Raw genomic sequence first — 20,175 nt, forward strand, 5'->3', positions numbered from 1 at the left:
CTTTCTGGTAGAATTTTCGGGCGTTCCTATTGGCCAGCATCTCAAGCTCCTCGCACTAACGTATTTCGGTCTCTCGTTTGTTCTGTCGGATAATACGTCTCTCTTCCTTTTTCAGCTCTCTGTAGCGGTCCCACATGGCTCGCCTTGCGCCCGATCGCAGCGTGGCTCTATAGGCGGCATCCTTTCTTTCTGCGGCAGCATGACATTCCTCGTCGTACCAATTGTTTTTTCGGGCTCGCCGGAATCCGATTTCTTCTTCGGCGGCGGTACGTAGAGAACGAGAAATGTTGCTCCATTGTTCGTGCATGCCGGTTTGTTGGGCAGTGGTCTCTGAGAGCAGGAGTGAGAGTCGAGTGGCGAATCTTCTGGCTGTGTATTGTGATTGCAGTTTTTCTATGTCGAACATTCTATGCGTAGGTAGGGCACGTTTTTTGCTGCGCAGAGGCGTGTGCGCAGTTTGGCTGCAACAAGATAATGATCCGAGTCGATGTTGGGTCCTCGGATCGTACGTACATCTAATACACTAGTAGCGTGTCTTCCATCTATCACAACATGATCGATCTGGTTTCGCGTTTTTCGATCAGGAGACAGCCAGGTGGCTTGGTGAATCTTCTTATGCTGGAATCTGGTGCTACAGACTACCATGTTTCGGGCCCCGGCGAAGTCGATCAGCCGCTGTCCGTTACCGGATGTTTCGTTGTGCAGGCTGAATTTTCCGACTGTGGGACCAAAAATTCCCTCCTGCCCACCCTGGCGTTGAAGTCGCGAAGCACGATTTTTATGTTGTGGTGGGGGCAGCGCTCATAGGAACGTTCCAAGCGCTCATAGAAGGAATCTTTAGTCGCATCGTCCTTCTCTTCCGTTGGGGCGTGGGCTCAAATTAGCGATATGTTGAAAACGGGCTTTGATGCGGATTGTTGCGAGACGCTCGTCCACCGGAGTGAACGACAGTACTTGGCGACGAAGTCTCTCTCCCACAACAAATCCAACACCGAATTTGCGCTCCTTTACATGGCAGCTGTAGTAGACGTCACAAGGTCCTGCGCTTTTCTTGCCTTGTCCCGTCCATCGCATCTCTTGAATGGCAGAGATGTCAGCCTTTACTCTCACCAGGACATCAACCAGCCGGGCAGTGGCACCTTCCCCATTGAGGGGCCGGACATTCCAGGTGCATGCCCTCAAATCATAATCCTTATTTCGTTTGCAGTGGTCGTCATCAGTATAGGGAGGTCTCATCCGAGGCTTTTTTAAGCTTTTCATTGGGAGGGATTTTTAAGTGGCGGGTCCCAAACCCAACACACAACCAGCTATCCTGGAATGTTTCGCCTTCTCACGTTAGCTCACTCCCGAACGGGTGTTCGGAAGCTACCCAGAGGATAGTGGGCTAATCCCGGTCGTTGTGAGCTGCTTGAACCATATGCAGAAGAATCGTCCTGGCCATTCCCAAGTGAATGGCGATCAGTAACTTTCCCCACTTGCGTGGACCTCAACACATGGAACCATCCTCATATCATCATATCATCGACCTAGCCATAGTAGTAACAGGCAAATACCTAGATACCGTGAACGACATAATGAATAATACACTCGCTACAGTGCATCAATGGGCAACTCAGACAGGCTTGGGGGTAAACGTCGATAAAACGGATATGGTACTTTTTATTAGAAGGTACAAGATCCCGAATTTGCATCCCCCCGAAGCTAAACGCCGCAAAACTGGCTGTTAAATACCACGCAAATTACCTTGGAGTAATTTTGGATAGCAAACTATCATGGATGCACCATATAGTGGAGAGGAGACACTAATAACGCACTATATGCATGTAAAAGAATGGTGGGAGTTACATGGGGTCTATCTCCTTCAATAATGTATTGGTGCTACTCAGCTGTAGTAAAGCCAATATTTATGGTGGTCTAGTGTGGTGGACTGCATTGAGAAAAACGACACACAAAACGCCTATGGAAAGTATTCAAAGTCTTGGTGCATTCTGCATTACAGAGGCATTAATGAAATTTCATCTAAAACCGTTCTTAGGACCAGGGAAGCCATAGAAAGACTAGCCACAGACAGACGATTATACATCTATTGGGTACGCGGACACAAGGGCATTGCCGAAAACTAAATTGTAGATGAGATTGCAAAAAGCGCTGTTTACATACAATTCGAACAAGAAAACGACATATTGAAACCCTTAGATACGGTATACAATGACATCGCTGCGGACATGAAAGCACGGATAGACAGGCAGTGGAATAATTTTTAACACTTTAACACATGTTTAATTTTTTAAAGTTTTCTCCAAAGTTTGCAACATTGAGTTACATGGTTTTTGTTATAACATAAACTATATTTTTGTAGAAAACAAAAATTAAATAAATAGCCAAATCATTGCGACATGTCGCGCTGCTATTATAGTGAACACAGGTGTATGAGCAGGTTAACTGCAAGAAGCCAGAATTTTCATTCCACAGCTAGAATTTCATTTTTGATAATATAAAATATAATATATACCTATAATAATATTAAAAAATAAAGAACCTTAGTACCAAATACATTTTGCCTCTTACTTCTACTTTAAATACATTAAGTATTTGAAATTTTGGAGAAATGCTGTAGGATATTGTGGGAATTTCTGGGTGAGGTCAATGGAGTCTCGATCCCACTCTTGGTATTTATGGTTGTACAGGGTGCGCCATCTTTTATGTCGGGATGAAAACATTGAATAACATTGAAAAAGAAAACAACTGATTTGTATAAGTGAGGTATTTTTATTTGGTTTGGTTATTTACAATTTATTAAAACTATTTTTTGAATACAATATCAATCAAGTGGCCACCTTTATTAGCAATCAAAAACTGCGATTTTTTTTCTGCGTTTGTCATCACCTTGTCAAGCACTTCGGGTTTTATAGTGTCGATTTCGCGTTGTTTCGATGTAAAGATGTTGAAATTGTACTGAAACGTATCGAAAACATGTATGTTGAAGTCGATCGGTTTGTAAATGACAAAGTTATTCAGCGTTTACATACCGACATCAAAGATGGCGCACCCGATTGCGGTTGGGATACTGGACCCTACCGCAATCTACTGGACCTGACAGTGTTTAGACGTCAATAAACGTCATTCACCGGGAGACCGTCGCCATCTTCTTAAGCTTCCGTCCTGTGAATGCCGTAATCGGAGTCCAACCACCACCTACAGCAGATGAAGAGCTCCAGCTTCCTCGTGAGACACGTGTAACACTGGCACAATTACGTTCTGGATATTGTAGCAGGTTAAACTCCTACCTATCCAGAATCGACCCCGACGTATCAAACATATGTCCGGTATGTGAAGGCACCCCGCACGACACTAACCACCTTTTCACATGCCCCTTAAAACCGACTCATCTAACATCTCCCTCTGGACCCATCCCGTCGAAACAGCATGTTTCCTGGGCCTACCCCTAGATGAGCTAGACGAAGACGACCGGTGATATGCCTGACACTGGCGGGTCTACTATTACTGTTAACAAACAAACAAACAAACAATGGCGCATCCGATAGGACACTTTGACTGCAATGTTCTTATCGGAAATGCAATCGAAAGTAAATTATGTAGGTGGTAACTGGTGAGACGTTGCTCTTGTTGAACGTGTTTCGGTTTCATTGTAGTGTAAATATTAATGCATCTCTTTTAACGGCTGAATTGGCTCTAAGTGTAGTCGAGGATCTTCAAGCGCTGAAGCGCTGAGAGGGAAAAGGAAGTTCAGATTATGAAGGTGATTTTCTAGGTGCCTACAGCGTTCGTTCAGGAGGCACCAGAGTGAAAAAGAACATATTAACAAGCAGGAGACGAATACTTTTAAATAAATAAATACGGTATGTGGTTTTAAAAAGTCAGCAAACCAAACGAACTTTTATTTATTTTAATTTTACATACGAGTGTAGAAATTATACATAATATTCATAATATGTCACAGTAATAAGTTTGTTTATAACTCTGTTGCCATGCGACTTGTTAGCATTTGCACACGTTTTGCATTACAACTTTTACAGAGTACATGTCCGTTCAGAGGATAGCATCCACGACCCTCGGCTTCTGACGATAACATCAAACCACAGTCCTGAAAGAAATTCGATAAGGGTGTACTTAGTAAAAATTACTCTTCAAGTGTGGATATGAAACCATACTTCACATTTATAACATCCGAAGTGAAAACTGCGATCTAACGCTACGACACGTACAGTTTCTTCTTCACCGGTTTCTGGCATTATTGGTTCCAAACATACGCAGCAGCGTGGCGCGAATTTTCTGTAAAAATTTTCTCACGTAAAAATATTTTCGTAATACTTGAAGTGTTTCCTAAAAGTAATTTCGGCAGAAATGGGGGTAGTGCACTAAATACAGTGGAATTCTAAGCTGAATGCATTACTTCATTATGTAATACCAACATCATTCTTGAAATTATCGTTTTTAATGCATATAACATGAGTAATTGTTGCTTGAAGTATTCATTAAACTTTAGGCATACTTGTCGAACAGAACATGCCCCTTTTTTCCACATGACTTACATATGAGGTTATGCCGCTTTACGTGACATTCCTTTGTTTTGTGATTCTCTCTTCCGCTTCGTATGCATAAGTTTCCGATACCTATTTGCCTCAAGTTTAATTTTGATTATTATTGAATGTATCCGCGGCCTTCTACTACGATTTATACCTGCGAGTACTTTGTTGACATCATTTATAGCACTTTGTAATTTTGCATTGAGTTCACGGCTATCTATGTACATATGTTGAATGCTTCTAAAGATAGTGTTTTTCCCAAACAATTTTCTTAAATATTCTGCCAGAATGAGCTGTTCGCGGATTGTGTTATCTTGGGTTCTTCTAATGAATTGAGCTAGAAAAATGTCTTTCTTAGAATACACATGCTTTTTTAGTTTTGCTACCAACTCTTCATATTGAGCTCTGCTGGGTTTTTACGAACAATCTATGACACTAATAATGAGTAGACAGATTTTATGAGCAGATCTCATAATGTTTTATTTGCAAATATTCTTTTCATTTCCACACACTTGACTATATATTTAGTTTCCTTATTTTTGTCGAAATTCTCGAATAGCAGTAACATAATATTGTAAGTTGTTGTTGCTGCTTTTGAAGATAGAACTTGCTTTACTTGTTGCAGCAAATTCCGCTGGGTTTTGGCGAAAACTTATAATAACTATTCAAATATTTCTTTGTCCATGAGTTTACCATAATATTTTATTTTCAATAATTTTTTTCCAATTTATGATTCTCAACTCGTCCCCAACTTGTTGAAGCGTAATACATATAAATTGCCCTGTATGAATGAGGTGTAATTTTTGCCAGCTCTTTTCACGTGCTAGCAGTATATCGATTTTCCCATAAATTATCTCTCAGTACACATTTCTAACTAGCCAAGAAGTTTTTTGTAATGACTATCTTCTTTAACAGGAAAAGTACCGTTATGTTTGCTTTTTTTTTGTTAATTGCGTCCCGCTTCGCCTGCGCAAGATCAATTAAATCGTACTATTTTTTAGTAGTGTCAATGTGCTTAGGAATAACTGATTAGTTTCGTTGCGCATGAAGGGTATTTCTGTGTTGCTATTTTGGCAATAAAAATAATATGTGGTGTATTAAATGAAGTTATGCCTCTTTATCTAAAAAAAGTGAATACAATCGTCTGTATTACTTATGTATATATGTAATATGCCAATACGTCAATATGCCTTGGACGTCGGTAAGCAGAAAATTCCCATAAGCGCTAGTGCGAAAAATCTTCGTATGCGGTCTTTCATCAACATAATTAATCGCGATTATATGCCATTTCAAATATGGCATGCGTTTCATTTATTATACGTATCGATCATATTATTATTTGTTCATTATTTAATAACTATTAGTGTTAATGTTTTTAGTTTTAAAATGTGGGACATCATTTTGGAAAACTTACTAAAATTATTGGAGGTTGAATTAGTTTTAAAGGTTTTTTTCGAAGATTTGGGGCTTTATTGTGAAAAAACGGTACAAAATATTTTATTCGAAGTATTGGCCATCGCTAGCTACAACTTTCGCCCATCTTTCGGGCAATTTCCGGATGCCGTTTCTCCAAAATTCTGGCCGCTGCTTGGCTATCCATGACTCAACCCATGTTTTGGTAGCCTCGTACGAGGAGAACCGCTGGTCCGCCAAATCGAGACTCATATGCCGGAACAAATGATAATTGGAGGGAGCTATGTCTGGACTATACGGCGGAAGGGGTAACACTTCCCAGCCAAGCGTTCCAAGGTATTTTTTGACAGGTTGAGCAACATGCGGCCGAGCGTTGTCATGTTGCAAAATAACCTTGTCGTGCCTTTTTACCGTTTCCGGCCGTTTTTCTTTCAATGCCCGGCTTAAACGCATCAATTGCAGTCGGTAACGATCCCCCGTGATTGTTTCGCCCGGTTGGAGCAGCTCAAAATATACGACGCTGACCTGATCCCACCAAATGCAGAGCATGATTTTCTTGCCGTGAATATTCTGCTTGGCCGTCGACGTTGATGCGTGGCCGGGCAAACCCCATGATTTTTAGCGTTTTGGGTTATCGTAGTGGATCCATTTTTCGTCGCCAGTCACCACCCGATGCAAAAAACCCTTCCGATTTTGTCGCTCGATCAGCAATTCGCACGTAAAAAGTCGCCGTTCGACGTCGCGCAGCTTCAACTCGTACGGGACCCAATGTCCTTGCTTTTGGATCATTCCCATCGCTTTTAGACGCTTGCAAACGGTTGATTTATCAACGCCCAATGATTCAGCAAGCTCTTCTTGGGTTTGGCACGAGTCCTCGTTTACCAATTCCCCCAATTCCGCGTCCTCGAACTTTTTGGGCTGGCCAAGACGCTCCTTGTCTTCGGTGTGAAAATCACCACTTTTGAATCGTCGAAACCAGTACTCACATGTTGAAATCGACGGAGTATGGTCTGGGTAGGCCTCCTGCAGCAATTCACGGGCTTGGGCTGTATTTTTTCTCAAATTGAAGCAGAAAAGCAAAGCTTCCCGCAAATTGCGTTTCGACGGCACGAAAGTTGACATACTCGGAGCACGAAAACACTGCGTTGTTTATACTTCAGCGAAATGACAGATACTGATAAACAAAGCCTAGGGATGAGGCTTTGTCATGAATATATATTCAGTATTGCCAACGTGATAAAGTGATAAATAGCGCCATCTGTGTGTCACCTTTAAAACTAATGCAACCACCCATAGATATTTATGTATATATTTCTTTGCCATTCATTTAGATCTTCTTCTTCTTCTTAATTGGCGCTATAACCGCTTACGCGATTTTGGCCGAGTTTAACAAAGCGCGCCACTCGTTTCTTTCTCGTGCTAACCGGCGTCAGTTGGACACACCAAGTGAAGCCAAGTCCTTCTCCACCTGATCGTTCCAACGCAGAGGAGGTCTTCCTCTTCCTCTGCTACCACCAGCTGGTACCGCATCGAATACTTTCAAAGCCGGAGCGTTTGTATCCATTCGGACGACATGACCCAGCCAACGTAGCCGCTGGATCTTTATTCGCTGCGCTATGTCTATGTCGTCGTAAAGCTCATACAGCTCATCGTTCCATCGTCTGCGATATTCGCCGCTGCCAACGTGCAAAGGTCCAAAAATCTTACGCAGAATCTTTCTCTCGAACACTCCAAGCGTCGCTTCATCGGATGTTGTCATCGTCCACGCTTCTGCGCCATACGTTAGGACGGGCATGATGAGAGTCTTGTAGAGTGTTAGTTTTGTTCGTCGAGAGAGGACTTTACTGCTCAATTGCCTACTTAGTCCAAAGTAGCATTTGTTGGTAAGAGAGATTCTACGTTGGATTTCAAGGCTGACATTGTTATCGGTGTTAATGCTGGTTCCTAAATAAACAAAGTCTTTTACAACCCGAAAATTATAACTGCCAACAGTGCCGTGGGTGCCGATACGTGAGGGCGCCGACTGTTTGTTTGAAGACAGGAGATACTTCGTTTTGTCCTCGTTCACCACCAGACCCATTCGCTTTTCCTCTTTATCCAGTTTGGAGAAGGCAGAACTAACAGCGCGGTTGTGAAGGCCGATGATGTCAATATCAGCGGCATACGCCAGCAATTGTACGCTTATAAAATATTGTGCCTGAGCGATTAAGTTCTGCGGCTCGTACGATGCTCTCCAACATCAGCTTAAAGAAGTCACACGACAGCGAGTCACCCTGTCTGAAACCTCGTTTGGTATCAAACGGCTTGGAGAGGTCTTTCCCAATTCTGACGGCGCTGCTGGTGTTGAGCAACGTCATCTTACATAGCCGTATTAGTTCTGCGGGGATACCAAATTCAGACATCGCGGCATACAGGTAACTCCTTTCCGTACTGTCGAAAGTAGCTTTGAAGTCGACGAAAAGATGGTGTGTGTCGATTCTCCTTTCATGGGTCTTTTCCAAGATTTGGCGTATTGTGAATATTTGGTCGATGGTAGACTTTCCAGGTCTGAAGCCACACTGATAAGGTCCAATCAGTTGGTTGACGGTGGGCTTCAGCCTTTCACACAATACGCTCGCTAGAACTTTATAGGCGATATTTAGAAGACTAATCCCGCGGTAATTGGCACAAATTGCAGGATCGCCCTTCTTATGGATTGGGCAGAGCACAACTAAATTCCAATCGGCAGGCATGCTTTCATTCGACCATATTTTGCATAGGAGCTGATGCATGCACCTTACCAGCTTCTCGCCGCCATGTTTGAATAGCTCAGCCGGCAGTCCGTCGGCACCCGCAGCTTTGTTGTTCTTTAGCCGCATTATCGCTATTCTCACCTCGTCATGATCGGGTAGCGGAACGACAATTCCATCGTCAACGATTGGGGTATCGGGATCTTCACATTCTCGGTGACATGCGCAGCTGTCACTGTTTAATAGGTTCGAGAAGTGTTCCCTCCATAAGTTAAGATTGTTCTGTACGTCAGTCACCAGTTCGCCAACTTTGTTCTTACAGGAAAACGCCCCGGTCTTAAAACCTTCTGTAAGCCGCCGAGCTTTCTGGTAGAATTTTCGGGCGTTCCTATTGGCCAGCATCTCAAGCTCCTCGCACTAACGTATTTCGGTCTCTCGTTTCTTCTGTCGGATAATACGTCTCTCTCCCTTTTTCAGCTCTCTGTAGCGGTCCCACATGGCTCGCCTTGCGCCCGATCGCAGCGTGGCTTTATAGGCGGCATCCTTTCTTTCTGCGGCAGCATGACATTCCTCGTCGTACCAATTGTTTTTTCGGGCTCGCCGGAATCCGATTTCTTCTTCGGCGGCGGTACGTAGAGAACGAGAAATGTTGCTCCATTGTTCGTGCATGCCGGTTTGTTGGGCAGTGGTCTCTGAGAGCAGGAGTGAGAGTCGAGTGGCGAATCTTCTGGCTGTGTATTGTGATTGCAGTTTTTCTATGTCGAACATTCTATGCGTAGGTAGGGCACGTTTTTTGCTGCGCAGAGGCGTGTGCGCAGTTTGGCTGCAACAAGATAATGATCCGAGTCGATGTTGGGTCCTCGGATCGTACGTACATCTAATACACTAGTAGCGTGTCTTCCATCTATCACAACATGATCGATGTGGTTTCGCGTTTTTCGATCAGGAGACAGCCAGGTGGCTTGGTGAATCTTCTTATGCTGGAATCGGGTGCTACAGACTACCATGTTTCGGGCCCCGGCGAAGTCGATCAGCCGCTGTCCGTTACCGGATGTTTCGTTGTGCAGGCTGAATTTTCCGACTGTGGGACCAAAAATTCCCTCCTGCCCACCCTGGCGTTGAAGTCGCCAGGCACGATTTTTATGTTGTGGTGGGGGCAGCGCTCATAGGAACGTTCCAAGCGCTCATAGAAGGAATCTTTAGTCGCATCGTCCTTCTCTTCCGTTGGGGCGTGGGCGCAAATTAGCGATATGTTGAAAACGGGCTTTGATGCGGATTGTTGCGAGACGCTCGTCCACCGGAGTGAACAACAGTACTTGGCGACGAAGTCTCTCTCCCACAACAAATCCAACACCGAATTTGCGCTCCTTTACATGGCAGCTGTAGTAGACGTCACAAGGTCCTGCGCTTTTCTTGCCTTGTCCCGTCCTTCGCATCTCTTGAATGGCAGAGATGTCAGCCTTTACTCTCACGAGGACATCAACCAGCCGGGCAGTGGCACCTTCCCCATTGAGGGGCCGGACATTCCAGGTGCATGCCCTCAAATCATAATCCTTATTTCGTTTGCAGTGGTCGTCATCAGTATAGGGAGGTCTCATCCGAGGCTTTTTTAAGCTTTTCATTGGGAGGGATTTTTAAGTGGCGGGTCCCAAACCCAACACACAACCAGCTATCCTGGAATGTTTCGCCTTCTCACGTTAGCTCACTCCCGAACGGGTGTTCGGAAGCTACCCAGAGGATACGTGGGCTAATCCCGGTCGTTGTGAGCTGCTTGAACCATATGCAGAAGAATCGTCCTGGCCATTCCCAAGTGAATGGCGATCAGTAACTTTCCCCACTTGCGTGGACCTCAACACATGGAACCATCCTCATATCATCATATCATCGACCTAGCCATAGTAGTAACAGGCAAATACCTAGATACCGTGAACGACATAATGAATAATACACTCGCTACAGTGCATCAATGGGCAACTCAGACAGGCTTGGGGGTAAACGCCGATAAAACGGATATGGTACTTTTTATTAGAAGGTACAAGATCCCGAATTTGCATCCCCCCGAAGCTAAACGCCGTAAAACTGGCTGTTAAATACCACGCAAATTACCTTGGAGTAATTTTGGATAGCAAACTATCATGGATGCACCATATAGTGGAGAGGAGACACTAATAACGCACTATATGCATGTAAAAGAATGGTGGGAGTTACATGGGGTCTATCTCCTTCAATAATGTATTGGTGCTACTCAGCTGTAGTAAAGCCAATATTTATGGTGGTCTAGTGTGGTGGACTGCATTGAGAAAAACGACACACAAAACGCCTATGGAAAGTATTCAAAGTCTTGGTGCATTCTGCATTACAGAGGCATTAATGAAATTTCATCTAAAACCGTTCTTAGGACCAGGGAAGCCATAGAAAGACTAGCCACAGACAGACGATTATACATCTATTGGGTACGCGGACACAAGGGCATTGCCGAAAACTAAATTGTAGATGAGATTGCAAAAAGCGCTGTTTACATACAACTCGAACAAGAAAACGACATATTGAAACCCTTAGATACGGTATACAATGACATCGCTGCGGACATGAAAGCACGGATAGACAGGCAGTGGAATAATTTTTAACACTTTAACACATGTTTAATTTTTTAAAGTTTTCTCCAAAGTTTGCAACATTGAGTTACATGGTTTTTGTTATAACATAAACTATATTTTTGTAGAAAACAAAAATTAAATAAATAGCCAAATCATTGCGACATGTCGCGCTGCTATTATAGTGAACACAGGTGTATGAGCAGGTTAACTGCAAGAAGCCAGAATTTTCATTCCACAGCTAGAATTTCATTTTTGATAATATAAAATATAATATATACCTATAATAATATTAAAAAATAAAGAACCTTAGTACCAAATACATTTTGCCTCTTACTTCTACTTTAAATACATTAAGTATTTGAAATTTTGGAGAAATGCTGCAGGATATTGTGGGAATTTCTGGGTGAGGTCAATGGAGTCTCGATCCCACTCTTGGTATTTATGGTTGTACAGGGTGCGCCATCTTTTATGTCGGGACGAAAACATTGAATAACATTGAAAAAGAAAACAACTGATTTGTATAAGTGAGGTATTTTTATTTGGTTTGGTTATTTACAATTTATTAAAACTATTTTTTGAATACAATATCAATCAAGTGGCCACCTTTATTAGCAATCAAAAACTGCAATTTTTTTTCTGCGTTTGTCATCACCTTGTCAAGCACTTCGGGTTTTATAGTGTCGATTTCGCGTTGTTTCGATGTAAAGCGATTAATGGTTGAAATTGTACTGAAACGTATCGAAAACATGTATGTTGAAGTCGATCGGTTTGTAAATGACAAAGTTATTCAGCGTTTACATACCGACATCAAAGATGGCGCACCCGATTGCGGTTGGGATACTGGACCCTACCGCAATCTACTGGACCTGACAGTGTTTAGACGTCAATAAACGACATTCACCGGGAGACCGTCGCCATCTTCTTAAGCTTCCGTCCTGTGAATGCCGTAATCGGAGTCCAACCACCACCTACAGCAGATGAAGAGCTCCAGCTTCCTCGTGAGACACGTGTAACACTGGCACAATTACGTTCTGGATATTGTAGCAGGTTAAACTCCTACCTATCCAGAATCGACCCCGACGTATCAAACATATGTCCGGTATGTGAAGGCACCCCGCACGACACTAACCACCTTTTCACATGCCCCTTAAAACCGACTCATCTAACATCTCCCTCTGGACCCATCCCGTCGAAACAGCATGTTTCCTGGGCCTACCCCTAGATGAGCTAGACGAAGACGACCGGTGATATGCCTGACACTGGCGGGTCTACTATTACTGTTAACAAACAAACAAACAAACAATGGCGCATCCGATAGAACACTTTGACTGCAATGTTCTTATCGGAAATGCAATCGAAAGTAAATTATGTAGGTGGTAACTGGTGAGACGTTGCTCTTGTTGAACGTGTTTCGGTTTCATTGTAGTGTAAATATTAATGCATCTCTTTTAACGGCTGAATTGGCTCTAAGTGTAGTCGAGGATCTTCAAGCGCTGAAGCGCTGAGAGGGAAAAGGAAGTTCAGATTATGAAGGTGATTTTCTAGGTGCCTACAGCGTTCGTTCAGGAGGCACCAGAGTGAAAAAGAACATATTAACAAGCAGGAGACGAATACTTTTAAATAAATAAATACGGTATGTGGTTTTAAAAAGTCAGCAAACCAAACGAACTTTTATTTATTTTAATTTTACATACGAGTGTAGAAATTATACATAATATTCATAATATGTCACAGTAATAAGTTTGTTTATAACTCTGTTGCCATGCGACTTGTTAGCATTTGCACACGTTTTGCATTACAACTTTTACAGAGTACATGTCCGTTCAGAGGATAGCATCCACGACCCTCGGCTTCTGACGATAACATCAAACCACAGTCCTGAAAGAAATTCGATAAGGGTGTACTTAGTAAAAATTACTCTTCAAGTGTGGATATGAAACCATACTTCACATTTATAACATCCGAAGTGAAAACTGCGATCTAACGCTACGACACGTACAGTTTCTTCTTCACCGGTTTCTGGCATTATTGGTTCCAAACATACGCAGCAGCGTGGCGCGAATTTTCTGTAAAAATTTTCTCACGTAAAAATATTTTCGTAATACTTGAAGTGTTTCCTAAAAGTAATTTCGGCAGAAATGGGGGTAGTGCACTAAATACAGTGGAATTCTAAGCTGAATGCATTACTTCATTATGTAATACCAACATCATTCTTGAAATTATCGTTTTTAATGCATATAACATGAGTAATTGTTGCTTGAAGTATTCATTAAACTTTAGGCATACTTGTCGAACAGAACATGCCCCTTTTTTCCACATGACTTACATATGAGGTTATGCCGCTTTACGTGACATTCCTTTGTTTTGTGATTCTCTCTTCCGCTTCGTATGCATAAGTTTCCGATACCTATTTGCCTCAAGTTTAATTTTGATTATTATTGAATGTATCCGCGGCCTTCTACTACGATTTATACCTGCGAGTACTTTGTTGACATCATTTATAGTACTTTGTAATTTTGCATTGAGTTCACGGCTATCTATGTACATATGTTGAATGCTTCTAAAGATAGTGTTTTTCCCAAACAATTTTCTTAAATATTCTGCCAGAATGAGCTGTTCGCGGATTGTGTTATCTTGGGTTCTTCTAATGAATTGAGCTAGAAAAATGTCTTTCTTAGAATACACATGCTTTTTTAGTTTTGCTACCAACTCTTCATATTGAGCTCTGCTGGGTTTTTACGAACAATCTATGACACTAATAATGAGTAGACAGATTTTATGAGCAGATCTCATAATGTTTTATTTGCAAATATTCTTTTCATTTCCACACACTTGACTATATATTTAGTTTCCTTATTTTTGTCGAAATTCTCGAATAGCAGTAACATAATATTGTAAGTTGTTGTTGCTGCTTTTGAAGATAGAACTTGCTTTACTTGTTGCAGCAAATTCCGCTGGGTTTTGGCGAAAACTTATAATAACTATTCAAATATTTCTTTGTCCATGAGTTTACCATAATATTTTATTTTCAATAATTTTTTTCCAATTTATGATTCTCAACTCGTCCCCAACTTGTTGAAGCGTAATACATATAAATTGCCCTGTATGAATGAGGTGTAATTTTTGCCAGCTCTTTTCACGTGCTAGCAGTATATCGATTTTCCCATAAATTATCTCTCAGTACACATTTCTAACTAGCCAAGAAGTTTTTTGTAATGACTATCTTCTTTAACAGGAAAAGTACCGTTATGTTTGCTTTTTTTTTGTTAATTGCGTCCCGCTTCGCCTGCGCAAGATCAATTAAATCGTACTATTTTTTAGTAGAGTCAATGTGCTTAGGAATAACTGATTAGTTTCGTTGCGCATGAAGGGTATTTCTGTGTTGCTATTTTGGCAATAAAAATAATATGTGGTGTATTAAATGAAGTTATGCCTCTTTATCTAAAAAAAGTGAATACAATCGTCTGTATTACTTATGTATATATGTAATATGCCAATACGTCAATATGCCTTGGACGTCGGTAAGCAGAAAATTCCCATAAGCGCTAGTGCGAAAAATCTTCGTATGCGGTCTTTCATCAACATAATTAATCGCGATTATATGCCATTTCAAATATGGCATGCGTTTTATTTATTATACGTATCGATCATATTATTATTTGTTCATTATTTAATAACTATTAGTGTTAATGTTTTTAGTTTTAAAATGTGGGACATCATTTTGGAAAACTTACTAAAATTATTGGAGGTTGAATTAGTTTTAAAGGGTTTTTTCGAAGATTTGGGGCTTTATTGTGAAAAAACGGTACAAAATATTTTATTCGAAGTATTGGCCATCGCTAGCTACAACTTTCGCCCATCTTTCGGGCAATTTCCGGATGCCGTTTCTCCAAAATTCTGGCCGCTGCTTGGCTATCCATGACTCAACCCATGTTTTGGTAGCCTCGTACGAGGAGAACCGCTGGTCCGCCAAATCGAGACTCATATGCCGGAACAAATGATAATTGGAGGGAGCTATGTCTGGACTATACGGCGGAAGGGGTAACACTTCCCAGCCAAGCGTTCCAAGGTATTTTTTGACAGGTTGAGCAACATGCGGCCGAGCGTTGTCATGTTGCAAAATAACCTTGTCGTGCCTTTTTACCGTTTCCGGCCGTTTTTCTTTCAATGCCCGGCTTAAACGCATCAATTGCAGTCGGTAACGATCCCCCGTGATTGTTTCGCCCGGTTGGAGCAGCTCAAAATATACGACGCTGACCTGATCCCACCAAATGCAGAGCATGATTTTCTTGCCGTGAATATTCTGCTTGGCCGTCGACGTTGATGCGTGGCCGGGCAAACCCCATGATTTTTTGCGTTTTGGGTTATCGTAGTGGATCCATTTTTCGTCGCCAGTCACCACCGGATGCAAAAAACCCTTCCGATTTTGTCGCTCGATCAGCAATTCGCACGTAAAAAGTCGCCGTTCGACGTCGCGCAGCTTCAACTCGTACGGGACCCAATGTCCTTGCTTTTGGATCATTCCCATCGCTTTTAGACGCTTGCAAACGGTTGATTTATCAACGCCCAATGATTCAGCAAGCTCTTCTTGGGTTTGGCACGAGTCCTCGTTTACCAATTCCCCCAATTCCGCGTCCTCGAACTTTTTGGGCTGGCCAAGACGCTCCTTGTCTTCGGTGTGAAAATCACCACTTTTGAATCGTCGAAACCAGTACTCACATGTTGAAATCGACGGAGTATGGTCTGGGTAGGCCTCCTGCAGCAATTCACGGGCTTGGGCTGTATTTTTTCTCAAATTGAAGCAGAAAAGCAAAGCTTCCCGCAAATTGCGTTTCGACGGCACGAAAGTTGACATACTCGGAGCACGAAAACACTGCGTTGTTTATACTTCAGCGAAATGACAGATACTGATAAACAAAGCCTAGGGATGAGGCTTTGTCATGAATATATATTCAGTATTGCCAACGTGATAAAGTGATAAATAGCGCCATCTGTGTGTCACCTTTAAAACTAATGCAACCACCCATAGATATTTATGTATATATTTCTTTGCCATTCATTTAGATCTTCTTCTTCTTCTTAATTGGCGCTATAACCGCTTACGCGATTTTGGCCGAGTTTAACAAAGCGCGCCACTCGTTTCTTTCTCGTGCTAACCGGCGTCAGTTGGACACACCAAGTGAAGCCAAGTCCTTCTCCACCTGATCGTTCCAACGCAGAGGAGGTCTTCCTCTTCCTCTGCTACCACCAGCTGGTACCGCATCGAATACTTTCAAAGCCGGAGCGTTTGTATCCATTCGGACGACATGACCCAGCCAACGTAGCCGCTGGATCTTTATTCGCTGCGCTATGTCTATGTCGTCGTAAAGCTCCTACAGCTCATCGTTCCATCGTCTGCGATATTCGCCGCTGCCAACGTGCAAAGGTCCAAAAATCTTACGCAGAATCTTTCTCTCGAACACTCCAAGCGTCGCTTCATCGGATGTTGTCATCGTCCACGCTTCTGCGCCATACGTTAGGACGGGCATGATGAGAGTCTTGTAGAGTGTTAGTTTTGTTCGTCGAGAGAGGACTTTACTGCTCAATTGCCTACTTAGTCCAAAGTAGCACTTGTTGGTAAGAGAGATTCTACGTTGGATTTCAAGGCTGACATTGTTATCGGTGTTAATGCTGGTTCCTAAATAAACAAAGTCTTTTACAACCCGAAAATTATAACTGCCAACAGTGCCGTGGGTGCCGATACGTGAGGGCGCCGACTGTTTGTTTGAAGACAGGAGATACTTCGTTTTGTCCTCGTTCACCACCAGACCCATTCGCTTTTCCTCTTTATCCAGTTTGGAGAAGGCAGAACTAACAGCGCAGTTGTGAAGGCCGATGATGTCAATATCAGCGGCATACGCCAGCAATTGTACGCTTATAAAATATTGTGCCTGAGCGATTAAGTTCTGCGGCTCGTACGATGCTCTCCAACATCAGCTTAAAGAAGTCACACGACAGCGAGTCACCCTGTCTGAAACCTCGTTTGGTATCAAACGGCTTGGAGAGGTCTTTCCCAATTCTGACGGCGCTGCTGGTGTTGAGCAACGTCATCTTACATAGCCGTATTAGTTCTGCGGGGATACCAAATTCAGACATCGCGGCATACAGGTAACTCCTTTCCGTACTGTCGAAAGTAGCTTTGAAGTCGACGAAAAGATGGTGTGTGTCGATTCTCCTTTCATGGGTCTTTTCCAAGATTTGGCGTATTGTGAATATTTGGTCGATGGTAGACTTTCCAGGTCTGAAGCCACACTGATAAGGTCCAATCAGTTGGTTGACGGTGGGCTTCAGCCTTTCACACAATACGCTCGCTAGAACTTTATAGGCGATATTTAGAAGACTAATCCCGCGGTAATTGGCACAAATTGCAGGATCGCCCTTCTTATGGATTGGGCAGAGCACAACTAAATTCCAATCGGCAGGCATGCTTTCATTCGACCATATTTTGCATAGGAGCTGATGCATGCACCTTACCAGATCCTCGCCGCCATGTTTGAATAGCTCAGCCGGCAGTCCGTCGGCACCCGCAGCTTTGTTGTTCTTTAGCCGCATTATCGCTATTCTCACCTCGTCATGATCGGGTAGCGGAACGACAATTCCATCGTCAACGATTGGGGTATCGGGATCTTCACATTCTCGGTGACATGCGCAGCTGTCACTGTTTAATAGGTTCGAGAAGTGTTCCCTCCATAAGTTAAGATTGTTCTGTACGTCAGTCACCAGTTCGCCGACTTTGTTCTTACAGGAAAACGCCCCGGTCTTAAAACCTTCTGTAAGCCGCCGAGCTTTCTGGTAGAATTTTCGGGCGTTCCTATTGGCCAGCATCTCAAGCTCCTCGCACTAACGTATTTCGGTCTCTCGTTTCTTCTGTCGGATAATACGTCTCTCTCCCTTTTTCAGCTCTCTGTAGCGGTCCCACATGGCTCGCCTTGCGCCCGATCGCAGCGTGGCTTTATAGGCGGCATCCTTTCTTTCTGCGGCAGCATGACATTCCTCGTCGTACCAATTGTTTTTTCGGGCTCGCCGGAATCCGATTTCTTCTTCGGCGGCGGTACGTAGAGAACGAGAAATGTTGCTCCATTGTTCGTGCATGCCGGTTTGTTGGGCAGTGGTCTCTGAGAGCAGGAGTGAGAGTCGAGTGGCGAATCTTCTGGCTGTGTATTGTGATTGCAGTTTTTCTATGTCGAACATTCTATGCGTAGGTAGGGCACGTTTTTTGCTGCGCAGAGGCGTGTGCGTAGTTTGGCTGCAACAAGATAATGATCCGAGTCGATGTTGGGTCCTCGGATCGTACGTACATCTAATACACTAGTAGCGTGTCTTCCATCTATCACAACATGATCGATGTGGTTTCGCGTTTTTCGATCAGGAGACAGCCAGGTGGCTTGGTGAATCTTCTTATGCTGGAATCGGGTGCTACAGACTACCATGTTTCGGGCCCCGGCGAAGTCGATCAGCCGCTGTCCGTTACCGGATGTTTCGTTGTGCAGGCTGAATTTTCCGACTGTGGGACCAAAAATTCCCTCCTGCCCACCCTGGCGTTGAAGTCGCCAGGCACGATTTTTATGTTGTGGTGGGGGCAGCGCTCATAGGAACGTTCCAAGCGCTCATAGAAGGAATCTTTAGTCGCATCGTCCTTCTCTTCCGTTGGGGCGTGGGCGCAAATTAGCGATATGTTGAAAGCGGGCTTTGATGCGGATTGTTGCGAGACGCTCGTCCACCGGAGTGAACAACAGTACTTGGCGACGAAGTCTCTCTCCCACAACAAATCCAACACCGAATTTGCGCTCCTTTACATGGCAGCTGTAGTAGACGTCACAAGGTCCTGCGCTTTTCTTGCCTTGTCCCGTCCATCGCATCTCTTGAATGGCAGAGATGTCAGCCTTTACTCTCACCAGGACATCAACCAGCCGGGCAGTGGCACCTTCCCCATTGAGGGGCCGGACATTCCAGGTGCATGCCCTCAAATCATAATCCTTATTTCGTTTGCAGTGGTCGTCATCAGTATAGGGAGGTCTCATCCGAGGCTTTTTTAAGCTTTTCATTGGGAGGGATTTTTAAGTGGCGGGTCCCAAACCCAACACACAACCAGCTATCCTGGAATGTTTCGCCTTCTCACGTTAGCTCACTCCCGAACGGGTGTTCGGAAGCTACCCAGAGGATACGTGGGCTAATCCCGGTCGTTGTGAGCTGCTTGAACCATATGCAGAAGAATCGTCCTGGCCATTCCCAAGTGAATGGCGATCAGTAACTTTCCCCACTTGCGTGGACTTCAACACATGGAACCATCCTCATATCATCATATCATCGACCTAGCCATAGTAGTAACAGGCAAATACCTAGATACCGTGAACGACATAATGAATAATACACTCGCTACAGTGCATCAATGGGCAACTCAGACAGGCTTGGGGGTAAACGCTGATAAAACGGATATGGTACTTTTTATTAGAAGGTACAAGATCCCGAATTTGCATCCCCCCGAAGCTAAACGCCGCAAAACTGGCTGTTAAATACCACGCAAATTACCTTGGAGTAATTTTGGATAGCAAACTATCATGGATGCACCATATAGTGGAGAGGAGACACTAATAACGCACTATATGCATGTAAAAGAATGGTGGGAGTTACATGGGGTCTATCTCCTTCAATAATGTATTGGTGCTACTCAGCTGTAGTAAAGCCAATATTTATGGTGGTCTAGTGTGGTGGACTGCATTGAGAAAAACGACACACAAAACGCCTATGGAAAGTATTCAAAGTCTTGGTGCATTCTGCATTACAGAGGCATTAATGAAATTTCATCTAAAACCGTTCTTAGGACCAGGGAAGCCATAGAAAGACTAGCCA

At 43.4% G+C, this 20,175-nt stretch overlaps 1 protein-coding gene and 1 long non-coding RNA gene across 3 annotated transcripts; both read right to left on the bottom strand.

The window, feature by feature from the left end:
- Positions 1-3,865: 3,865 nt before the first annotated feature.
- On the bottom strand, positions 3,866-6,848 carry LOC128869451 (uncharacterized). The gene is made up of 2 exons (XR_008455281.1): positions 4,173-6,848; positions 3,866-4,105 (listed from the first exon to the last, which is right to left on the bottom strand). It is a non-coding gene; the product is annotated as an uncharacterized LOC128869451 (long non-coding RNA).
- Positions 6,849-12,924: 6,076 nt separating this feature from the next.
- Positions 12,925-14,541, bottom strand: LOC128869452 (thyroid receptor-interacting protein 6-like). 2 transcript variants are annotated; one of them, XR_008455282.1, is made up of 3 exons: positions 13,613-14,541; positions 13,232-13,352; positions 12,925-13,164 (listed from the first exon to the last, which is right to left on the bottom strand). XR_008455282.1 is itself a non-coding variant. In XM_054111999.1 (3 exons), exons 2-3 carry the CDS (start codon positions 13,310-13,312, stop codon positions 13,033-13,035), a joined length of 213 nt encoding a protein of 70 aa, XP_053967974.1. In that variant the 5' UTR covers positions 13,313-13,352; positions 14,300-14,539; the 3' UTR covers positions 12,925-13,032. The 2 variants fall into 2 exon arrangements, 1 of the variants encoding a protein (XP_053967974.1); XM_054111999.1 differs by having other exon boundaries at positions 14,300-14,539.
- Positions 14,542-20,175: the final 5,634 nt, after the last annotated feature.

Source organism: Anastrepha ludens, chromosome X (genome assembly GCF_028408465.1).
Source record: "Anastrepha ludens isolate Willacy chromosome X, idAnaLude1.1, whole genome shotgun sequence".
NCBI classification, from domain to species: Eukaryota; Metazoa; Arthropoda; class Insecta; order Diptera; family Tephritidae; genus Anastrepha; species Anastrepha ludens.

Bases quoted from the DNA above. Each gene is read 5' to 3' on its own strand.
- LOC128869452 (XM_054111999.1), bottom strand. From the start codon at position 13,312: ATGCCAGAAACCGGTGAAGAAGAAACTGTACGTGTCGTAGCGTTAGAT. The intron at 13,165-13,231 runs GTATGGTTTCAT...AATTTCTTTCAG, and splicing joins TCGGATGTTATAAATGTGAA to GACTGTGGTTTGATGTTATC.